The sequence below is a fragment of the Symphalangus syndactylus genome, chromosome 6 (genome assembly GCF_028878055.3).
Source record: "Symphalangus syndactylus isolate Jambi chromosome 6, NHGRI_mSymSyn1-v2.1_pri, whole genome shotgun sequence".
NCBI lineage: Eukaryota > Metazoa > Chordata > Mammalia > Primates > Hylobatidae > Symphalangus > Symphalangus syndactylus.
In genome coordinates, this window is record NC_072428.2 from 46,561,182 (window position 1) to 46,585,305 (window position 24,124).

At 40.5% G+C, this 24,124-nt stretch overlaps 1 protein-coding gene across 2 annotated transcripts in view; it reads right to left on the bottom strand.

Annotated features, from left to right (window-relative positions):
• SWAP70 (switching B cell complex subunit SWAP70) overlaps positions 1-24,124 on the bottom strand; it is an 87,367-nt gene that overhangs the window by 24,769 nt on the left and 38,474 nt on the right. The window contains exons 3-4 of one of the 2 annotated variants that reach the window (XM_055282442.2): positions 14,338-14,511; positions 2,722-2,949 (exon numbers count right to left, since the gene is read on the bottom strand). In XM_055282442.2, the coding sequence (XP_055138417.1) occupies positions 2,722-2,949; positions 14,338-14,511 (402 nt within the window). The remainder of the gene's footprint in view (positions 1-2,721; positions 2,950-14,337; positions 14,512-24,124) is intronic. The other variant, XM_055282444.2, reaches the window with a different exon arrangement.

Below are 24,124 nucleotides of genomic sequence, written 5' to 3' on the forward strand. Positions count from 1 at the left end.
CTGGTTGATGGGTTTGTAAGAGTTCATTATACTGGTCTAGTCCACTTAAAAAGAAAGAATGAACCCCTAACAATGATTCTCTGTAAATTAAAACCTCAATCAAGCCTGATGCAGTGGCTCACGCCTGTAATCCCAGCACTTTGGGAGGCCAAGGCAGGAGGATCGCTTGAGGCCAGGAGTTCAAGATCAGCGTGGGCAACATAGTGAGACCTCATTTCTACAAAACAAATTTTTTTTTTAGGAGTCTCACTCTGTCGCCCAGGATGGAGTGCAGTGGGTGCGATCTCGGCTCACTGCAACCTCTCTGCCTCCCAAGTTCAAGTGATTCTCCTGCCTCAGCCTCCCGAGTAGCTGGGACTACAAGTGCATGCCACCACGCCCGGTAAATTTTTGAATTTTTAATAGAGATGGGGTTTCAACATGTTGGCCAGGATGGTCTTGAGCTCCTGACCTCGTGATCCGCCCACCTCAACCTCCCAAAGTGCTGGGATTACAGGCGTGAGCCACCGCGTCCAGCCAAAATTTTTAAATAAAATAAGTAAAACCTCAATCAATGAAAATGCTAAATGACTGAGGTAAGTAAAACCTCAATCAATGAAAATGCTAAAGCTTGGCCACATATATCTTCTCAACCAAATATTCAAGGACTTCCACCTCTGGTACCAACCTACCTTTCTGCCTGACCTCTCGGTATTTTGAAGGAGGAACTCTGCCCCAGACCAACAGGAAAATACTGCACCAGGAGTTCAAATACTGGCTTCTAAATGTGGCTTCTAAGCTCACACTCACTAGTTCTGTATTTCCTTCCCACAGACTGGCCTCAAAGGTGTGTGACTCAAATGTTTACTTAAGCAAAATTATACATTATAGGCCAAAGCTCTTCAGGCTTGTTTAAGAATAGCTGCTACTTTTAGTATTAAATCTACAGGTGCTGATAGCACATGATAGAATATACATATCATTAAATATATATAATATTGACTGTAAGTTTCAGTTGGTTATTATATTAAGTTCTAATCATATTACATATTCAGTTTCCTAATCTTTGGACATTTAAGCAAAAGCTATCTCATACTGCAATTCTACTACAGTCATATCCTGCCATCCTAAGAGGCTGAGAATTCTACTTCAGATGGAGACCACATCTCATACCTCTTTGTAGCACCAAAAACCTATACAAATTCAGCCTCAACATTTATGATGTGCTCATTAGGAAAAAAAAGAACAAACACAACACTATTACCTATGGAAGAAAGAAAGGATCAAAGTAAGGAAATCCCAAATCAGTTATTATTCAATATAATAATGTAAGAAGTTTCAAAGAATCACCAAAAAAATATAAATTGTATTTAATAAGCGTCGAGCTTCATCCGCTATGCTGGGTGCTGAGAAAAAGAGGACAGTCTAAATAAGACAAAAGCGACTTTGCTACATAAAGGTATTTTTTTTTCCACAAGTAGAAGTATTTTTCTGATTTTATAAAAATAATATAAAATCATATAGAAAGTCCAATAATACAGAGAGGAATAAAGAAGAAAAAAATTCACCAAAATCCCACAACCTAGAGGTGATCACTGTAAACATTTTTGCAAGCACCTTCCTGACAGCTTTACACACATGCATAACATTACCTGAACGGGACTACAAGATATCTCCTGTTCAGCAATGTGGTTTTTTTTCACTCAACATTATGCCATGGAGATCTTTCTGGATCAGTGGTTATGAATGTGCACATGACAGGAAGATACTTTAAAAATATTTTGGAAATGGCCTGGGCGCGGTGGCTCACGCCTGTAATGCCAACACTTTGAGAGGCCAAGGCTGGTGGATCACAAGGTCAAAAGATCGAGACCATCCTGGCCAACCTGGTGAAATCCCATCTCTACTAAAAATACAAAAGTTAGCTGGACGTGGTGGCACACGCCTGTAGTCCCAGCTACTCAGAATGCTGAGGCGGGAGAACTGTTTGAACCCGGGAGGCAGAGGTTGCAGTGAGCCAAGATCATGCCACTGCACTCCAGCCTGGTGACACTGTGAAATTCCGTCTTGAAAAAAAAAAAAAAATACACATATATATATATAGTATTTTTAATAGAGACGGGGTTTCAACATGCTGGCCAGGATGGTCTCGAGCTCCTGACCTCGTGATCTGCCCGCCTCAGCCTCCCAAAGTGCTGAGATTACAGGCATGAGCCACCACGTCCAACCAAAATATATATATATTTTAACTGTATTCTTAACTGTACTTTAAAATTGCACAAATAATTTTTTTAAATGAAAGCCTAATACAAGACTAGAAAAATAAGAAATTTTATTCCTATTCAAAATCAGGCCAGGCCCAGCGGGTCATACCTGTAATCCCAGCACTTTGGGAGGCCAAGGTGGGTGGATCACTTCAGGTCAGGCATTCGAGACCAGCCTGGCCAACATGGTAAAACCCCATTTCTACTAAATATACAAAAACCAGCTGGGCATGGGGGTGCATGCCTTCAAGGCACGAGAATCCCTTAAACCCAGGAGATGGAGGTTCCAGTGAGCCAAGATCACGTCACTGCACTCCAGACTGGGCGACAGAGCAAGACTGTCTCAAAAAAACAAAAAACAAAAAAACGAAATCAGTGTAAGAAAATAAGTGACTTATACTCATCTTTGTGATAAAAATATTAATTTTAAAATGTCAAATTCTAAAGATGAGAAAAAAAACAGTAACAGAATTCTTACCTGCTTTAACACATCTAATATAAGTTCATTAAAGACTTCATTAATTGCCATAGACACAGTCTGCCGATCCATGCCTTTGCTAAACTGTCCATTTCCAATAAGCTCAATAAGTTCCCATGCAGAAAGGCCATTTTTACTGTCATCAAAGTTGATTTTATAATCTTCAAATTGTTCTTGCTGCCAACCTCCTCCCATAGCTTCTGTAAGCTTCTTAAGCAGGTATTCAACCTATATAAAGAATGTGAAACAATTATTTCCTAGTTAAAAAAACTTTAACATAGTTATGTATTTATGTTATAAACACTGATATGTTCAACTTAGGAAATACTCTTTACAGTTCCAAAAATGCCTATCTTTAGAGTCTCCTAAAATATAGGGAGAGAAGTATAAATAAAATGCCACTGTTCTCTATTAGTGCAGAATAAGTAAAGGAATCAAAAACTGATAACGCTCTAATAGCGTAGTATATTTGTCTGCAGAACTAAAACAAACTGCACATATATGACAATATACAAACTAATTAATGTGATCTGATTACTCTGTTAAATATTTCAATATATCAGAACATTAGTCTTACTGAACAAACAAGCACTAAATTAAACATCTCAAAGTAATATGTACAAGAAGTTATTGATCAATTTACAAACTTTCCACATAAGCCAGTTATTCAAAATTCATGCTGCTTTCTCCCACTGGAACACTACGATGTTGTAAATAATGGTGGAATACCTAGCCTGAGCAGGAAAAGCTTACTAAATCCTAAAACATCATACTTTGTGTAGAAAATACCGCTATTGAAATAATAGCAGTTAGGCCAGGAGCGGTGGCTCAAGCCTATAATCCCAACACTTTGGGAGGCCAAGGCAGGAGGATCACTTGAGGCATGGAGTTCAAGACCAGCCTGGCCAACATGGCGAAACCCCGTCTCTACTAAAAATACAAAAAAGTTAGCCAGGCATGTGGCGCACACCTGTAATCCCAGCTACTCGGGTGGCTGAGGCATGAGAATCATTTGAACCTTGAAGGCAGAGGTTGCAGCGGGCGGAGAACGTGCCACTGCACTCCAGCCTGGGCAACTGAGCAAGACTCTTGTTTCAAAAAAAAAAAATAGTAAAGAAAGAAATAACAGCAGTTAAACAAAACAATAAGGCAGTAAAACTGAATGAGAATTGATACCTCTTATTTTCTGGAAAGCCCAAATATCCTACAGTGCTCTCAAACTCAACATATGTCCAAAAATGAATGAATCCTCTCTACTTTCCAAATGGCTTCCCCCCTCTATTATTGATTTCCATTAGGAACAACACCATTCACACATCCATGTCAGGATTCTTGCTCCCCACCCCCCACATCAAACCAATGACATAATCCTGCTGTTTTATTTCCCTAAATGAGCTCCCTAATAAGTTTGAAAACTGTGGGTTATGGCCCACTATGAAGTCAACTTAGTGGGTAGTAACCAGCATTTTTTTTTTAATGGAATGAAAAACATGTGAGTTCATCCACAATAAAGAAATAGTGTTTTGCGATAAGTTTTGCTTTGAGTGTGTATGTGTGCTGGGTCATGATATAAAATGTTTATCTTCCTATGCGTTGCAGTAAAAATAAAATTTAAAACTTTGTCCCAGGCAGCTCTGAACTCTGTCACTCCTACTTGATCTGCTTTTGGTCGGGCCTCCTGGTTGGTATCCTTACCTCCAGGTCACCACCTTTTATATATATTCTGCCAGAGGTATTTTTCTAAAACAAAAGCCAGAGCCTGACACTCCCCTCTTTAAGCCCTGCCCTGGCTCCCTATCACCTCAAAGACAGAGGCCAAGCTCCTCTGCATCCCTTGGTGATCATCCCCCAGCCTACTTTCTCAAACATGTCCCACCTCAGACTTTACACTCCACCAATACCACAAATACCATAGATCAGGGGATGCAAACTTTTACTGTAAAGGGTTGAACAGTAAATATTTAAGCTTTGTGCCTCCCTATCACATGTCCTTCCTTGATTTTGTTTGTTTACAACCCTTTAGAAATATAAAAACTATTCCTTAGCACATGTGCCATGCAAATATAGGCTGTGGGGTGGATTTAGCCAGCAAGCTGTAGTTTGCCACCACTTGCCATAGATTATAAGTAGTTTACCCTCTTACCATACTTTCCTTATGCTTTATGTCATTCCCCACTTTGTCTTCTCTGTCTAGAATACCTTTTCCCACCTCTCGACGCAGTTAATTGGTATTTATTAAAGTCCTACATCCTCTAGAATATTCCTACTCAAAACGAAGCATGTGGACCAGCGACATCAGCACCACCTGGAAGCTTGTTAGAAATGAAGCCTGGCCGGGCGCGGTGGCTCACGCTTGTAATCCCAGCACTTTGGGAGGCCGAGGCGGGCGGATCACGAGGTCACGAGATCGAGACCACGGTGAAACCCCGTCTCTACTAAAAAATACAAAAAATTAGCCGGGCGCGGTGGCGGGCGCCTGTAGTCCCAGCTACTCGGAGGCTGAGGCAGGAGAATGGCGTGAACCCGGGAGGCGGAGCTTGCAGTGAGCCGAGATTGCGCCACTGCACTCCAGCCCGGGCGACAGAGCAAGACTCTGTCTCAAAAAAAAAAAAAAAAAGAAATGAAGCCTGGGCGGCAGAGCGAGACTCCACCTCAAAAAAAAAAAAAAAAAAACCTCAAAAAAAAAAAAAAAAAAAAAGAAATGAAGCCTGTCAGACCAACCAAAGGACCAAAAATCAAAATCTGTATTTTAACAAAAACCCCTAGTACTTCCATATGCACACTGAAGTTTTGAGAAGCACTGCTGCTTTAGCAAACCTGCTCTGACCAACCCTAACCCAGGTCACGTGTTCCTTTTCTAGGTCACTGCACTTAGTGTATTTTCACTCATTTGCTTTTCTACCATTTTCTGCATTCCTTGTAGGAGGAACCATGTCCCACTCATCTTTAATCCCCAAAGCTCAGTGTGGTACCTCAGAGCTCAACTAATGTTTGTTAAACTGAAATTAAGCTAAGCCTTAATTTTCTCATTTATGAAATGGGCATAATAATACTTACGGAAATGCTGTGGGGTGAAATGAGACAAAAATGGAGCAATTTGCACAATGCCCATCACATAGTAGGTACTCCACTAATGTTGCTTCCCTTCTTCACCGAGTGAAATACTGTTCAACCATTCAAAATTACATTTAAAGAAAGCATTTATGAAACAAAAGAAAGTGAAGAATGCAAAGCTAAATTTACCTATTATTTCTACTGCACAAAGATTATGTAATTATTTTGACAACTATTTGTCAGAAATAGTAGGTTTAATTTGTTACACTAGGATCATGAGTTAATTTTTTTCCTTTTTCTTCTTTGCATTTCCAATAATTTGGTTATAATGTTTTTTGTCAAATAACATATTTTAACAGAAAAATAGACATGCATGTTTGCAAGGGCATATATATTCACAAAATATCACGAGTTCAAAAAATATCAAGAGAAGCCAGGTGTGGTGGCTCAAGCCTGCAATCCCTTTGGGAAGCTGAGACAGGAGGATCACTTATGGCCAGGAATTCAAGATCAGCCTAGGCAACATGGGAAGATCTCATATTTACAGAAAAATTAAAAAGTTAGCCAGGTGTGGTGGTACATGCCTGTAGTCCCAGCTACTCAGGAGGCTAAACAGGGAAGACTGCTTGAGCCAAGGAGTTTGAGGTTACGGTGAGCTATGGTCACAACACTGCACTTGAGCTTGGGCAACAGAACAAGGCCTTATCTCATTAAAAAAAAAAAAAAAAAGAAAAAATATATTAAAAGGTCTATTGATTTAATTTGATGAGATGCTGTAAGCTCTTTTAGGACAAAGATTTATCGTATACCCTAAAAACAGCACATGGTAAGTGTTTACCAAAATTTACTTGTTGGAGAAAAACATGCTTAGATCTTTTCTTTCTCTTGTTGGAGATATGTCATCTACTGTTAAACTTATCAGATATTATCAGGTATTTCCTTGGCTCTTTAAAGAGAAGTAACAGGGATAGGCAGAGGAAGGAAAAAAAAGAAAATGTTAAGAAAAAGAGGGAAAAGGGAAGAGGGAAGGAGAAAAGGGGACAGAAAAGAGAAAGGTATAAAAAGATTAAGAGATTGAAGGCCGGGGTGGTGGCTCACGCCTGTCATCCCAGCACTTTGGGAGGCCGAGGCGGGCAGATCACCTGAGGCCAGGAGTTCCAGACCAGCCTGGCCACCATGGCAAAACTCCATCTCTACTAAAAATACAAAATTTAGCTGGGTGTGGTGGCGCACACCTGTAATCCTAGCTACTCGGGAGGCTGAGGTAGGAGAACCATTTGAACCCGGGGGGCAGAGATTGCAGTGAGCCAAGATCGCGCCACTGCGCTCCCGCCTGGGAGACAGAGCTAGACTCCATCTTTAAAAAAATAAAAAATAAGAAGAGATTGAAGAGATAAAAGCAAGAAAAAGAGTCAAAAAGGATATTAAGATAAACAATTGCTCAAGGTAAAATAATCAGTAGCATTAACAGGTACAGAAATTCAATTTCCCTAAGGCAGCAAAAAGAAGGGCCCAGGCTGGCAGATTATAGCTTGGGGTAAAGGGAGTACAGGCATAAGTCGAAGTTTCAGTAGCAAGGCAAAGGAAGCACATGTGTATAGCCACATGTGTGTGCAGTATGACTACACATGGGTGAGACAAGATAGTAGAGCCGATTGACCATGTCCTGGCACAAGTCAAGAATCAGCCTTAGCTCTTCCTCACCTACCTCTTACTGAACCCAAGCCATTCACACTCCAAGCTTCAGTTTCTTCTTCAAAATCAGATGACTTTTTATGTTTGTAACTCAGAAAGCGCCTATTAGTAGCAAACTCAGCTCTAGAAGTAGCTTGCCAGGTTCATCCTGAACCTTTCTGAAGGTGCCCTCCCAAGCCTTATGAAGTTGTCATTAGCACCCAGCTTCGATCTGCTCAGCATTCCCAGTGACTGTGCCAGACAACGAATCTAGATTCATTTCCTGCTGACTTTCAACACAATTATATACCTATCATAACCAAATAACTTAAGGGCCTTTTGATTCATTATATTGGGCCAAGGAGAGACAAACATTACCATTCTCCACTATTCAATTATACTAAATAATAAATCACATGTTGCCGTTTTAGTCCCTAGTGGCCTGCATCAATTCTAAGAGCTCATTCAGTTTCAGGAAGCAGCTTACTTCCTCCTTCCAAGCAAGTTTCACCAAAAATAACAAAGAAAAAACTTTCAAGATGCATGTGATTTTCAAGGCCTTCAGTTTCAAAATTTATTTTATTAAAAATTCTTTATCATCATTAATAAGGGGCATTTTATCAGCTTAATAGGTTTTATTTATTTAGGGTCTCTTAAAACTATTTCAGGTTCAATTTTTAACTGCATCAAGGCAATTCTTCCAAATAAGTACACAAGAGACACATCCTGTTTTGTTCCTGGTTCTGTGAGAAACGAATACTAAATAAAAACTATACTTCGCAGGCACATATTTCCAGGAATATATTCTAACAAAAATTATGGAATGAACTCAAATGGGGACACACTATTTCTTACATCTATGTGACAGAAACATCTTAACTTTACTATGTAAGTCACTTAAATATTTATTTAACATACTTGACACTACTTTCTGGGTACAGAAAACTGAATCAAAAGCAAACATTAATTTTTTTTTTTTTTTGAGATGGAGTCTCGCTTTGTTGCCCAGTGGCACGATCTCGGCTCACTACAACCTCCACCTCCGGGGTTCAAGCAATTCTCCTGCCTCAACCTCCCAAATAGCTGGGATTACAGGCATGCACCACCACACCTGGCTAACTGCCATGGTTATATCGTTTTTTTTGAGACATGGTCTCATTCTGTCACCCAGGCTGGAGGCAGTGGAGTGATCTTGGCTCACCGCAGCCTTGATCCCAGGCTAAAGCGATCCTCCCACTTCAGCACCCCTGCCTGGCTAATTTTTTATATTTTTTGCAGAGATGGGGTTTCACCATGTTGCCCAGGCTGGTCTCTAATTCCTGAGCTCAAGTGATCAGCCTGCCTCAGCCTCCCAAAGTTCTGGGATTACAGGTGTGCGCCACTGCACCCAGCTGACAATTATATCTTTATTTATTTATTTATTTATTTATTTTGATTCAGTGTCTCGCTCTGTCCACCAGGCTGGAGTGCAGTGGCATGATCACAGCTCACTACAATGTCCGCCTCCTGGGTGATCCTCCCACCTCAGCCTCCCAAGTAGCTGAGACTTTAGGCATGTGCCACTGTGCCCAGCTAATTTTTGTATTTTTTGTAGAGATGAGGTTTCACCATGTTGCCCAGGCTGGTCTCAAACTCCCCAGCTCAGGCAATCCTCCCACCTCAGCCTCCCAAAGATTGCAGGCATGAGCCACCAAGCCAGGCTGGTTATATTTCACATTGTATTAATTAAGGCTTAAAAAAAAATCTTTCTTAAAAAACACTCGACTTAAACAAAATACAAATGATCATTACGGTAAGTGGATTATTGGAAAGAAGTATTACTTTAAATTTATAAATCCTAAAAACTATTGATAAGATAACAAGTTAAACCCAGCTATATGTTCATGAAAAATTAAGACATTATACTTCAAAATTTATCTTTTAAATATATCTGTTTTCACATTAAATTTTATTAAAATCTGTAAGTCTACAATCAGTCCAAATATAGTTTTTGAAGTGTTATTATTCAGAAAGGAAGCAAAAGCTAACAGAGAATGTATTTTTCATAATATAGCATGACCTTGAGTTTGCAGTGCTTGGTCAAAGGCCAGGTGATAGGCTAAGAGCTCCATAAATACAAATCCATGTGATTAACCTCAGGAGGGTAGTTCAGCAGCTAGACAAAGCAATCTCACATAAATCTACTCCAATGATCCCTTCTTTCCCCACACAAGCACTCCTGCCCCAGAGGAAAATCTGTAAAACTAACTCAAATTCTACTTCTAACCAGAAGAAATGATGAGAGAGTAAAAGCTATCAAGGCACAGAGTGAGTCCAAACAGTAACATGACAAGGTACGCTGCCTGGCTATTCTAGCAAATCAAAGAAAGGCTGTTCACTTCTCAAATGAGATTAACTTGATTCGAAAGAGAATCAAGACATTTCTGTTAGCCTGCAAAGGTGAAGATAAACACGCCAGGAGCCTTGGCTGGGCTCTGGCCTACAGAAACGCACATCAAGGCCCATGTGGGTTCCAATTCTTCGGGATGCCTGCAGCACAAATCTTTTGAATTTCTTAGGCACAGTAGTCAGAAAACTGATGCTGACTGGCTCCCTTCACAGCCTGTGGCTCAATGGTGATTTAATGCCATTGACATGTCATCCACATTAAGCGAGTGCTGCCTAAAGCAATAAAAATACTCACTAATTTCTAATTCTGAAATCAGGACAAGGTCACTTTCAAGTACACCAAATATTTTAGTGATGGAAAAAAACAAAACATCAAGGGTAAGAGACCCACCCCATATCCAGTTTTTCAAAGAAAACACAATTAATTGTGGAACACAGTATAACTACAAAATGTTTTAAAATACTGTAAATTTTTTTTTTTTTTTTGAGACAAGGTCTGGCTCTATCTCCCAGGCTACAGTGCAGTGGCATGATGCCACTCTCTGCTCACTGCAAGCTCCACCTCCCGGGCTCAAACCACCCTTTCAGACTCAAGCCATCCTCCCACCTAAGCCTCCCGAGTGGCTGGGACAACAGGTGTACACCACCATGCCCAGCTAATTTTTGTATTTTTTTGTAGACACGGGGTTTCACCATGTTGCCCAGGCTAGTCTTGAACTCATGAGCTCAAGAGATCTGCCCGCCTCAGCCTCCCAAAGTGCTGGGATTATAGGCTTGAGCCAGCACACTTAGCCTAAAATACTGTAAATTTTATTTGCACAGTTCTTTCAAGCAGCAGCTAGGTTTTAAAACCACCACTGGGATATCCTTTTCTACAGACATTCCCTTCTATACACCTCTGTATTAAGCTAGACAATTTCCTTGGACAAAAATTTCATAGCATGTTTCATTTTTCATTTCCTTTTTAACATACATACACGATTACATCATTATTGTTATTAAGCACTAAGAAACTGTTCCCACCAATACAGTGAAACTGCCTTCTCCTTGATCACCAATGAGCACCTAATTGTTAAATCCAAGGGCAACTTCTCACTTACCATTGTCTAATTTTTCCATAGCATCTAATGCCAGTAACTACTTTTGTGCTTCTTAACTTTGTGTTTCTTAGACATCTATGACTCAGCACTCTCCCAGTTCTCCTACCTCATAGCATGTTCAATTCAGCTTCCTTTGCCAAATCGACTTCCTCTCTCTGCTACAGAAATGGTCCCAAGGTTCCGTCCTTGGTACTCATGTCTCCAACTACAGTCTTCTTCCCTGATCTAACCTACTCCTGTGGTTTCCCCACCTCCGTCTCCAGCCCTGGCCTCTCACAAGCTGTAGATAAACACTTCCAGTGCACAGCTCCACAAGGATGTTCCACCTAAAATCCCAAATGTATCAAACTCACCATCATGCAATATGTCCCAAATTTGTTCATCATCCTACCATTCATTCACACACACCCCTTTTAGTGAACAGCTACCATGGGTCCAGGCACTTTATTAAATGTTTCACATACATCAACTTTTTCAATCCTCACAGAGTCCAATGAAGAAGGTAGTTACCCCCATTTTACAGATGGGGAACCCCAAACAGAGACAGTGAGTAATTTGTCACAAAGCTAATAAGTGGGAGTTCGGTTTCAAACCAGTCAGTCTGATTTCAGAGACCATGCTTTAAACAAATATAGTATATTACTCCCCAGTTGCCCAGGCCTGAAACTTGTCTCTACTTCCTCACAGCCAGGCACTATATGCTTGGTCCTGTGACCTCTAGGTCCTTCCCATCTGGCCTTCTTTTCCATTCTCGTTGTATTTTAGTCCTCAATGCCACTTAGCTTCTCTCAACTTCTCACTTCCCATGTCTCCATATTTCATCTATTCACCTATCATTCTCTTCCTCAAAAATCATCAGTGGCTCATCTTTCCATACTGCCTACAGGATAAAGTCAAAACTCTCCAGCTTTGTCTACTGCCTATCTTCTTCACAGCCATCGTGTTCCAGTGAGAAAGGACATGTATCATTCTTTTTTGACTGCCCAGCATTTAACCCTTTTCTTATGTCTGGGGAAATCCCTACCTGCCAATGTAGAAGCTGAAAATGCAAATGTATCCTTTCCAAGACTCCTTTGCAGCTAGTACACAGTGCCTGACCTAGGCCATGCCAATTAGATACATCATACCCTGATGATAATTGGGAAGTGGGCACTATGGAGAATTCTCCCTCGTAGGAAGAACAGTTCCAGGAAGAGTTGAGTTCTGGGGCAGTGATACGGTTTGGCTGTGTCCCTACCCAAATCTCACCTTGAATTCCCAGGTGTTGTGAGAGGGACCCAGTGGGAGGTAATTGAATCATGGGGGCAGGTCTTTCCCGTGCTGTTCTCGTAATATCGAATAAGTCTCATGAGATCTGATGGTTTTATAAAGGAGAGTTTCCCTGCACAAGCTCTCTTCTCTTGTCTGCCACCATGTGAGACATGCTTTCACCTTCTGCCATGATTGTGAGCCCTCCCCAGCCATGTGGAACTGTAAGTTCATTAAACCTCTTTCTTATATAAATTGCCCAGTCTTGGGTATGTCTTTATCAGCAGCATGAAAATGGACTAATACAGGCAGCAATCAGTGTCCAGGACCAGATGTGTTCCATGGTATAAGTGCAACACCCATCCTCTGGTGGCAGCAGCATTTTCCTTGTTGTTCCTCATTGAAGGGGCCAGTACAGTAAATAGGACAGACCAAATTGCATAGCCTCCACACCTGTCTTTTAAGCCATCATGATGATTCTGTAAGCTATCCAGCATACTTTTAAAAAATTCCCTTTTAGGCCCTGCACAGTAGCTCATGCCTGTAATCCCAGCACTGTGGGAGGCTGAGGTAAAGGGATCACTTGAGGCCAGGAGTTTGATACCAGGCTGGGCAACATGGCAAGACCCCATCACTGCAAAAAAAATTTTTTTTCATTAGCTGAGTGTGGTGATGTACACCTGTAGTCCCAGCTACTCAGTAGGCTGAGACAGGAGGATCCCCTGAGCCCAGGAGGTTGAGGCTGCAGTGAGCCGTGATTGTACCACTGCACTCCAGCCAGGGCAACAGAGTAAGACCCCATTTCTTAAAAAAAAAAAAAAAAAAAAAAAAAAAGGCAGGTGTGGTGGCAGGCACCTGTAATCACAGCTACTCGGAGGGGTGGAGAATCATTTGAACCTGGGAGGTGGAGGGTGCAGTAAGCCAAGATTGCGCCGTTGCACTCCAGCCTGGGCAATAAGAGCAAAACTCTGTCTCAAAAAAAAAAAAAAATTCCCTTTTTGGCTTGAATCAGCCAGTGTGGCTGTTTCTAAGTAAGTATTCTGACTGGCAACTCAGTCAAGCTGGATACCTCCCTCACTCCTTTTAGAACATGCCCTTTGCTTTCCTGACTCATAAAACACTGCCTACTGTTGCTTCCATCGAGAATTCTCCTCTGCCTTCACTATTGGTCAAAATCCTTCCCACCCTTTAATGCCTTGGTACGGCCTTTCTGAAGGGCAACTTTGCCTTGTTCATCTAATACCCTGAAAGTGTGCATTTCTTAGGACTCAAAATTCCACTGCTGGAAGTTTATCCAAAGAAAATAATCAGACTAGTATGCAAAAATGCATGTAATAAGAGTAGTCTTAAGAGTTACGGAGTACATATTATGTGCCAGGCATTAAACTAAATCCTTTAAATGCAGAATTTCACAACCCTTAAACATTGTAATTGGCTTTATTTCACAGATGAGAAAATGAAGACTTGCAGGTTAAATCATTTGTCCAAGGTTAAGGGATTATAGATGACTTTTTTTTAAGTGTGGGGACTACAGCTGATTTTAATTGTGTATATTAATCTTTTCTGAATTTTCTACTGTAATAACCATGTATTAACATGTGTCACTTTTTAGGACAGTAAGATAGCACAGAAGGCTTACTCCTATTTTTTTTTCCTTTGGAAGCTTAGGGAAAATAACAAAACAAGCATTCTGTTTCTTTTACTTTGAAAGGTATGGAAAGTCATCACCCTGGACTTTGAAACAAGAATAGTATTTACTCACACAAAACAGCCCTGAAAACAACATTCTGGATCTTATGTGTTTCCCATGTACCAGCACTCAGCCAGTTACGTTTTGTCAACATGCAAGTAGTATGAAAATTATGTTGTGACTTGTACAGAATACTCTTTGGACATGAGGATAGATTCACTTATCATCATAGTCATTTAGAGAAGAAGAGACCCACTTTCCCTGTAAATCTCCAGGGGTATTACATGCCCCAAATTACTATATTTGGGGCTTTTCTATATTCAGGCTGCTTTGCCTCTCTGATCCAAAAACACTAGTCAAGGATCTCCTTCCATATCTATGCTGAATTAACAGAAAAAGTACCAAGCCAAGTCTATTAAATGCTAAAATGACCAAGTAAAAACTCCCCAAGCCACACCTTACCTCTTCTGACACAATAATTAATGGATATTTGTCCTCAGATAAAAAGTTGAAAATAACCCATATTTTAAATGCATCTTCTTCTGTAATGAGCAGGGGATTCTTTGTGAGGTTTTTTTTGACACAGAGGGTCCAACACATCCTATTGAATTCAATCTTGTCAAAGTCGTCTTGGACCTAAAAAGGAATAAAGAAAAACTCCAACAAATCTGTCCGATATAAGCAATATGTAAGGCAAGTAAAATAGAAAGACAAAGCCTCCTTTGGCTCCCATTTTAATCAATCCAATTAACCAATAGCCATATCCTACATATTTGCTTTAGGTATTACACTTTCAGTGGCTCAATTAAGATGTTACATTTAGCATGACACTGAACCAACATCTGTCCATATCACTCCCTTGGCACATAAAATACTGACCTCTCAAATAGTTACTGTTTCATGGGTATACACTATCTTCCTATTAATAAATAGACTACCAATCCTAGCACAGACCTCTCAAATAGTTACTGTTTCATGTGTATACACTATCTTCCTATTAATAAACAGGCTACCAATCCTAGCACATAGAAGAAACTGAGAATGTCAATTACTCAGTATGAGCCAAGTACGGGTACCTTATCTTTACATATATGGTCAAAGAAGAGGCTGGGCATGGTGGCTCATGCCTGTAATCCCAGCACTCTGGGAGGCCGAGGCAGGCGGATCACCCAAGGTCAGGAGTTTGAGACCAACCTGACAAACATGGAGAAACCCCATCTCTAGTAAAAATACAAAAATTAGCCGGGCTTGGTGGCGCATGCCTGAACCCGGGAGGCAGAGGTTGCAGTGAGCTGAGATCGCGCCATTGCACTCCAGCCTGGGCAACAAGAGCGAAACTCCACCTCAAAAAAAAAAAAAAAAAAGGAAGAAGATACCTTCTTTTGCGGAAAACTATTTAACTGAAATTCTAAAACAACAATCCTCCATTCCTTCATTTGTTCACGTATCCAGTGTTCCCTCAGCATCTACTACAAGCCAAGTACTGAGATTACATAGGCATGAGCCACTGTGCCTGGCCTATTTTTTATTTTTATTATTATTATTATTATTTTTTTTTTTTTTTTTTTTTTTTTTTTTTTTTTTTTTTTTTTTGAGACGGAGTCTCGCTCTGTCACCCAGGCTGGAGTGCAGTGGCGCGATCTCGGCTCACTGCAAGCTCTGCTTCCCGGGTTCACGCCATTCTCCTGCCTCAGCCTCTCTGAGTAGCTGGGACTACAGGCGCCCGCCACCACGCCCGGCTAATTTTTTTATATTTTTAGTAGAGACGGGGTTTCACCGTGGTCTCGATCTCCTGACCTCGTGATCCACCCGCCTCGGCCTCCCAAAGTGCTGGGATTACATGCGTGAGCCACCGCACCCGGCCTATTTTTATTTTTTTAACATTGTTTATATTAATTTAAAAAATAAATAGAGATGAGGTCTTGCTATACTACGCAGGCTGGTCTCAAACTCCTAGCCTTAAGCATTTCGCTTGCCATCAGCCTCCCATAGTGCTGGGAGGCACTTTTATATCCTATAAACTAAAGATATAAAGATGAAGAACTAGGTCTGTGCTCTTAAAATGTTCACAGTTTATTAGGGAAAACAGATATGCAAATAAATTTTAATATAACTGTGTATAATTTAACAGTGTATAATTCAATAGAATTGTTCACTCATTTGACAAATAAAATTTAGATCATAATTATTATTTGCCAAAGACAGTACAAAGATACTCAACATAATACTGGCCTATGTTCCCAAGGAATGTAAAGACAATTACAGCAGAGTGTGACAAGTACTGTAATAGAGATAAGCAGAGGATTTTGCAGGAACACTGAGGAGCTAACACAATCTTGACATCTGGGGAAGGATTCGCAGAAAGAGTGACAGGACAACAGAGCTGAGTTCTCAAGCAGCATCAAGAGTCAAACAGATCAAGAATGGGATAAAGGGTATTCCCGGTAGAAGAGAATGTGAGAAAGCCCTGAAGTGGAGGCAAGCATAGTCAGTTTGGAAGAACTGTGAGTATTTAATGTGAATGGGGCACCTGGTGCTGGAGGGTGGTATAACTAAGACTCTTCATAAGTGCAAGTAACAGAAACCACCTTGGGTTCCTTCAAAAACAAAAGGAATTTATTGGAAAAACAATGGGTAACCTCACAGATCTAATGCAAGGGCTAGAAAGATCTAGGCTCTGAAATTAGGCTGGTACCAAGGTAGAGTAGGCAGCCAGAACTGCGGCTGAACCACTCACGGGAACAGTCTGGTGGAGACACCACTGCCTGTATAACATGAGAGCACCCTCACTATTACCACTGCTACCACTGCCCCTGTCCATGATCTTCTGCGTCACTCACTGCAGATTCAAAGTTCTATTGGCTGAGCCTGGGTCACATTCCTGTGCTCTAGCTGCCAAGGAACAGGGAAAAATGAGTACCTGAACTTTCCAGATTTTGAGGTGTGAGACAGGTCCTGTTCCCCACCAAGACTCTGTAGAATTTCCCAAATGTAAGAAAAAAGTTCAGATGCTAGACAGACAGACAGACAGACACACACACACAAACACACACACACACACACACACACACAAAAGGCAAATTTCCACTACATGGGACACAGTGAAAGACAAGCCAGTGAGGTAGGTGAAGACCAGATCATTAGGAGATTTATCATTCATGTTAAGGAGTTAGGACTTTATCTGGACTGAAAGAGTTGAAGGTAGTAACAGATATACTCTTCATTTTAAAAGCCACATTCTGCACCAGTGCAGTGCCTCACTCCTGTAGTCCCAGCGCTATGGGAGGCTGATGCAAGAGAACTGCTTAAGCTAGGAGTTTGAGACCAGCCTGGGCAATATAGCAAGACCTCATCTCTATTTATTTTTTAAATTAATATAAACAATGTTAAAAAAATAAAAATAAAAAATAGGCCAGGCACAGTGGCTCATGCCTATGTAATCTCAGCACTTTGGGAGGCCAAAGCATAAAGACTGCTTGAGCCCAGGAGTTTGAGACCAGCCTGGGCAACAGAGAGAGACCCAGTCTCTACAAATAATAATTTTAAAAATTAGCTGAGCACAACAGTGCATGCCTGTGGTCCCAGCTACTCAGGAAGGTGAGGCAGAAGGATTGCTTGTACCCAGGAGGTCAAGGCTGCAGTGAGCCATGATCATGCCACTGCACTCCAGCCTTGGAGACAGGGCAAGACACTTTCTCAAAAAAAAAAAAATTTTTTTGAAAATTAAAAAAAAAAAGCCATATCCTGGAATAACATGGAAGATGTACTGGAGGAGGCAGGCATGGGCAGCAGAATAACATCAGCGAAGCATTTCTTTTTAGAAAGATGTGAACAAAGCATTTTGTTTACTATGTGAAAGAAGTCACCAGCTGTCCGCAGGCAGAAGTTTCACCTGATCTCTAACTTTAATTTGTAGTTGGCAAACCAGTCCTCCAGGAGTAGAAAGAGCTCCTTTGTGTTCTGCCTTTAGCACCCTGCCTCAGTCTAACACCATTTCCCATGGCCCCATCAAATACAAGTGATCCCATGGAGGGAAAGCAGCAGCAGCAGCAGAAGCAGCAATTGCTGCTGCTTTTCTTTTTTGCCTTATCACTATCACCTTGAAGACTTACTATATGCTAGGCATTTTATATGTCATTTCTCACTTAAATTTTTTATTAGTCCTATAAGGTTAATTATTGCCCCTATTTTACAGATCAGAAAGTACAGGTTCCAAAAAACTGAGCATCCTTGAACAACATAGATTTGAACTTCGAGGGTCCACTTAAATGTGGATTGGGTTTTCTTCTGCCTTTGCCACCACTGAGACAGCAAGACCAACAACTTCTGCCTCTTCCTCAGCCTACTCAACAAGAAGACAATGAGGATAAAAACCTTTATGATGACCCACTTCCACTGAATGAATAGTAAATATATTTTCTCTTCCTTATGATCTTCTTAATAACATTCTTTTCTCTAGCTTACTTTATCATACGAATAACTGCATATAATACATTTTACATTAAAATAGGTGCTAATCAACTGTTTATGTTATTGGTAAGTCTTCCAGTTAACAGTAGGCTATTAGGAGTTAAGTTCTGGGGGAGTCAAAAGCTATCCTTGGAGGCCAGGGACAGTGGCTCATGCCTGTAATTCCAGCACTTTGGGAGGCCAAGGCGGGTGGATCGCTTGAGTTTAGGAGTTTGAAATCAGCCTGAGCAACATGATGAAACCCTGTCTCTACCAAAAATACAAAAAATCAGCCAGGCATGGTGGCATGCATCTGTGGTCCTAGCTGCCCGGGAGGCTGAAGTTGGGGGGAGATCGCACCACTACACGCCAGCCTAGGTGACAAAGTGAGAGACTCTGTTTCAAAAAAAGAGTTACACTTGGATTTTCAACTGTGTGGGTTCAAGGGTCAACTGTACATTTACAAAGTTCACATGGCTAGTAAATATCAAAACCAAAGCTTAAACTCAAGCTCAGCAAGGTGTGGTGGCTCACGCCTATAATTCCAGTGCTTTGGGAGGCTGAAGTGGGAGGACTGCTTGAGACCAGGAGCTCGAGACCAATATGGGCAATATAGTGAGATCTTATTTCTACCAAAAAAATTTATTTTTAATTAGCCGAACATGTTGGCACATGCCCGTAGCCCCAGCTACTCGGGAGACTGAGGCAGGAGGATCACTTGAGCCTGGGAGGTGGAGGCTGCAATGAAGGCAAGACTGTGCTGCTGCACTCCAGCCTGGGCGACAGAGTGAGACTCTGTCTGAGGGAAAAAAAAAAATCCAGCCTGGGCAACATAGTGAGACCCCTGTCTCTAAAGAAAAACATTTTTTAATTAGTAGGGTATGGTGGTTTGTGCCTATAGTTCTAGCTTGTCAGGAGGCTGAGGTGGGAGGCTTGTTTGAGCCCAGAAATTCACGGCTGTAGTGAGCTGTGATCATGCCGCTGTACAAATCCACACTCTAATCTGCGTGACAGAACGCAACTCTGTCTCAAATGCTAGCTCTTCCCACCATACCAAACTGCTTGTAGAACTCAGTAGGTGGAGGCCATCTATGGGATGAATGCCATCTATGCAGAACATTTCCAAGGCCACCACCACCAACTCTATCCACACCCCACAAAACACTAAGTGGAAGATATGCCACACAGGGGAAATGACATGTGCACAAAAGCAGATAGCCTTGCTCTGAGAACAAGAAGTGATTCTATGTGGATTATGTGGTGAATCATAGGGTTCCTGAGGGGAAGTGGCTAGATATACAGCTGGAAAAGCAAACATAAGACCAAATCACAAAGGGCTTCATAATTTTAAGAAATAGACTGTAGGAAAACAGTTCAAGGATTTTAGAACAGAATACATAAAGAACTCCTACAATTCAATAACAGAAAAACAAATAAGCAAATTTTAAAATGGGCAAAGGAATTATTCGACATGTCTCCAAATAAGATATACAAATGGCCAACAAGCATATGAGAAGATGCTCAACATCACTTATGATCGGGGAAATGCAAATCAAAACACAATGTGATATCACCTCACACCTGTTAGAATGGTCACTATCAAAAAAACCAGAAAATAACAAGTGTTATTGTTAGGATGTGGAGAAATTCGAACCCTAGCACACTGTTAGTGGGACTGTAAAATGGTGCAGCTGCTATGGAAAACAGTGTGGAAGTTCCTCAAAAAGTTAAAAATAGAACTACCATATGATCTCGCAATCCCACTTCTGGGTATATATCCAAAAGAACTGCAAACATGACCTTAATGAGACATTTGCACACCTATACCCACTACAGCATAATTCACAATAGCCAAGATGTGGAAGCAACCTAAATGTCCATCCAAGGATGAATGGATAAAGAAAATGTGATATACATTGGGTGCAGTGTACACTTCTTGGGTGACAGGTGCACCAAAATCTCAGAAGTTACCACTAAATAGCTTATCTATATAACAAAAAAAAACACCTGTTCCCCTAAAACTATTAAAGTTAAAAAAAAATTTTTTTTTAGTTTTTTAAAAGAAAACAAGGGCCAGGCACAGTGGCTCACGCCTGTAATCCCAACACTTTGGGAGGCCAAGGCAGGTGGATCTCTTGAAGTCAGGAGTTCGAGACCAGCCTGGCCAACATGGTGAAACCTCGTCTCTACCAAAAATACAAAAATTAGCCGGGCATGGTGGCAGGCACCTGTAATCCCAGCTACTAAGGAGGCTGAGGCAGGAGAGTCACTTGAACACCGGAGGTGGAGGCTACAGCCAAGATCGCACCACTACCCTCCAGCCTGAGTGACAGGGTGAGACTCTGTCTCAAAAAAAAAAAAAAAGAAAGAAAAAGAAAATGGTGTGTTATATACATACAATGGAGTATTATTCAGCCTTAAAAAAAGAAGGAAATGCTGTCACAGGTGACAATAGGGAGGAACCCTGAGGACACTATGTTAAGTGAAAAAGCCAATCAAGAAAAGACAAATACAGCATGATTCTACTTATAATAGAAGGTATCTAAAGTAATCAAACACACTTTAAAAAGATAGTAGAATGGTGATTGCCAGGGCCAGGGGGAAAAGGAAAAGAGGTGTTGTTCAAAAGGTGTAGAGTTTCAGTTATGCAAGATAAAAAAGTTCCAAAGTTCTGTTGTACAATAATGTGCATACAATTAAAAATACTGTACTATACCCTTAAAACTGTTAAGAGGATAAATTTACATTACATATGTACCAGTTTTTTTTAGGTATAAAATCCATAGTTTTCATAGAAAATAGTGCATAAAGCATTAGTATTCAAGTGTTTTCACACAAGGTATAATGTCAAACAAAATAAAGAAATTCAATCTTAGGTTTCCAGAATTTCATATACCATACACTATACTGAATGGTTTTCAAGGTTCTATGAATAAGATATGTGAAAGAATCTTGCTAAAGAAAAAAAATGCTTCCTTCCTGTAGGAGATAGCTAAAAATAAAGAAAAAAAGGAAAAAAAATGCTGCAAAGTATTCATTATTAAATTATATGTACTGACCATATACACAGCTGTAACAAGAAAAAAAAACGAGTTCTTTATGTGCTACTGTGAACTAATCACCAAGATACGACATAAAGGTACACAACACAAAGAATTATACAATGTTCAGTGAAAAAATGCAAGTCACAAAAGACCATATAGAGCATGATCCTATTTTTATGTCTCCAGAGTAAAAATTAATCATACCTTAAGATATACATATATGACAAAACTTTTTTCTAATGTGAGAGGAAAATGCACATAAAATTCAGGATGGTGGCTTCCTCTTGGGAGGAGGCAGGGAAATGACAAAAGAGAAGAGCAAAGAGGTTGAGGCAACAACATTAGTGATGTGTTTCCCAAGATGAGTGGTAGGTTCACAGATGTTCATTTTATTATGCTTTATAATTTTCATATATCCTACAAATATTCTTTTGTATATATCATATTATAAAATAAACAAAAAGACAAAATGGGGGGAAAAAAAACAAGTGCTGATCAATGTATACAGATCACCAAGTGTACACAGATCACCAGTGTATACAGATCACCAAGTGTATACAGATCACCAAGTATATACATATCACCAGTGCATACAGATCATCAAGTGTATACAGATCAACCATTTGTGTACAAAGGGGAAAGAACAGATCATCTTTGCTGTTTGTATAAAGTGTAGCAATGTCTGCATCAATATGTCTTTGAGCTGAACTGCAGCTCAAGACTCTTATTCTAGATCCTGTCTTTTACTGTGTATCTGTGGATATGCAAATATTTGTTACCTGTCTACTACAGGTCAGTCAGCATCTGGTATGGGAGGAGTCCCACATAAAATAAGTCATACGTAGTCTCTAAGGAGCTTCTAAGTGCAAGGAGGAAGACAGACTAACAGTTATGTGCAAATGCTCCAATAAAGGAGAATACAGGGAACTCTAGCAGGGCACAGTGGTTCACGCCTGCAATCTCAGTGCTTTGGGAGTCCAAGGCAGGCAGATGACTTGAGGCCAGGAGTTCGAGACCAGCCTGGCCAACACGGTGAAACCCAGCCTCTACTAAAAATACAAATTATCCAGGCATGGTAGCTTGCACCTGTAATCTCAGCTACTCGGGAGGCTGAGGCATGAGAACCACTTGAACCCAGGAGGCAGAGGTTGCAGTGAGCCGAGATTATACCATTGCACCCCAGCCTGGGTGACACAGAAAGAGTGTCTCAAAAAAATAAAACAAAATAAAAATTAAAAAAAAAAAAAGAGGGAAGATGGAGGTCCTTTTTCCTTGCCTAATGCAGCCATGGCTTGTGGTCCCAAGAAGCATCTGAAGCAGGTAGCAACTCCAAAGCATTGGATGCTGGATAAATTGACCAGTGTGTTTGCACAGTGAGGCCATATATATATATACACAGTAAGGCCATAAATATATATATGGTCTCTCTCTATATAGACAGTAAACAGAATTGTGTCTGTTATTAAAATATTATAGAACATACTGGGAAATTCTCAGAAATCCAGCATTTGGATAGGGATGATGGCCACACAACACAGTAAATACATTCACAACTATTTTACTGTACACTTTAAAATGGTAGGTTTTATGTTATGTGAATTATATCTCAATGGTTTTATAGCTTCATAAAACCATTTAAACCAGAGCAAGAGCCAAGAAGGAGAAAGTAAAATGGTAGGCTCTTCTCATATAACTACATATACATTTCTAACCTCAAACTCTTTCCTGAGTCCCAGTTCTATATTTTATTACAACTCACATGAAATCATTAATTCTTCGAAATCAAAGGCCATATCTTATTCAGCTTTGTACCCCTCTGCCTGGTTTGCAGTATTAATTTGCTCATTCATTCATTCAAATCATTGTGAGTGTTTACCAGGTACCAGTTACTATGCTAAGAGCTGGGTAACAGTGAACCAGTTCTTGCCGTCACAGAACTCACACTCTGGAGAGGGAATCAGATATCAAATAATACAGCAACAACCCAGCCACTAGTAAGTGCTATAGAGGAAAAGCACAGGCTGCTGGGGGAAACACATTATAGAAGAGCTGGTTAGCTCTGGGAAGGGTGGGTTCTACCAGAAGAAACCTCCCTGAGGAAGTGACAATCAAGTCCAGAGCTAAAGGATCAACAAAAATTCGCTGCATTTGATGGGCGGAGTTGGCCTTACAGCACAGGAAGCAGCATGCCTGAAGGCTCTGAGGCAGGAAGGGTCTTGGTAATCTGAGGAACAGAGAGAAGGCCAACGTGGTTGCACTAAAGTGAACAACCCACATGTCCAACAACTGATGAACTGAATATGTAAACAAAACATGGTATATCCATAACGGAATGTTATTCAGCCATAAAAAGGAATGAAGTATTGTTATAGGATACAACGTGGATGAACCTTGAAAACATTATGCTAAGTGAAAGAAGCCAGATACAAAAGGCTGGCTATTGTATCATTCCATTAATATTATATGTCCAGAATAGGCAAGTACATATAGACAGAAAGTAGATTTGCACTTGCCTAGAGCTATAGGGTAGAGGGAGTGATTGCTAAATGGGTATGAGATTTTGGGGGCAGCAGTGAGATGAAAATATTCTAAAATCAATTGTGGTAATGGTTGTAGTGAATGAACAAAAAAACCACTAAATGGTACCTGTTAAATAGACTAATTGTATGGTATGTAATTTATATCTCAATAAAACTGCTACTTTAAAAAACAATATGTCTTTACAGTACATGACTCATATTGCTGGCCAAAGTATT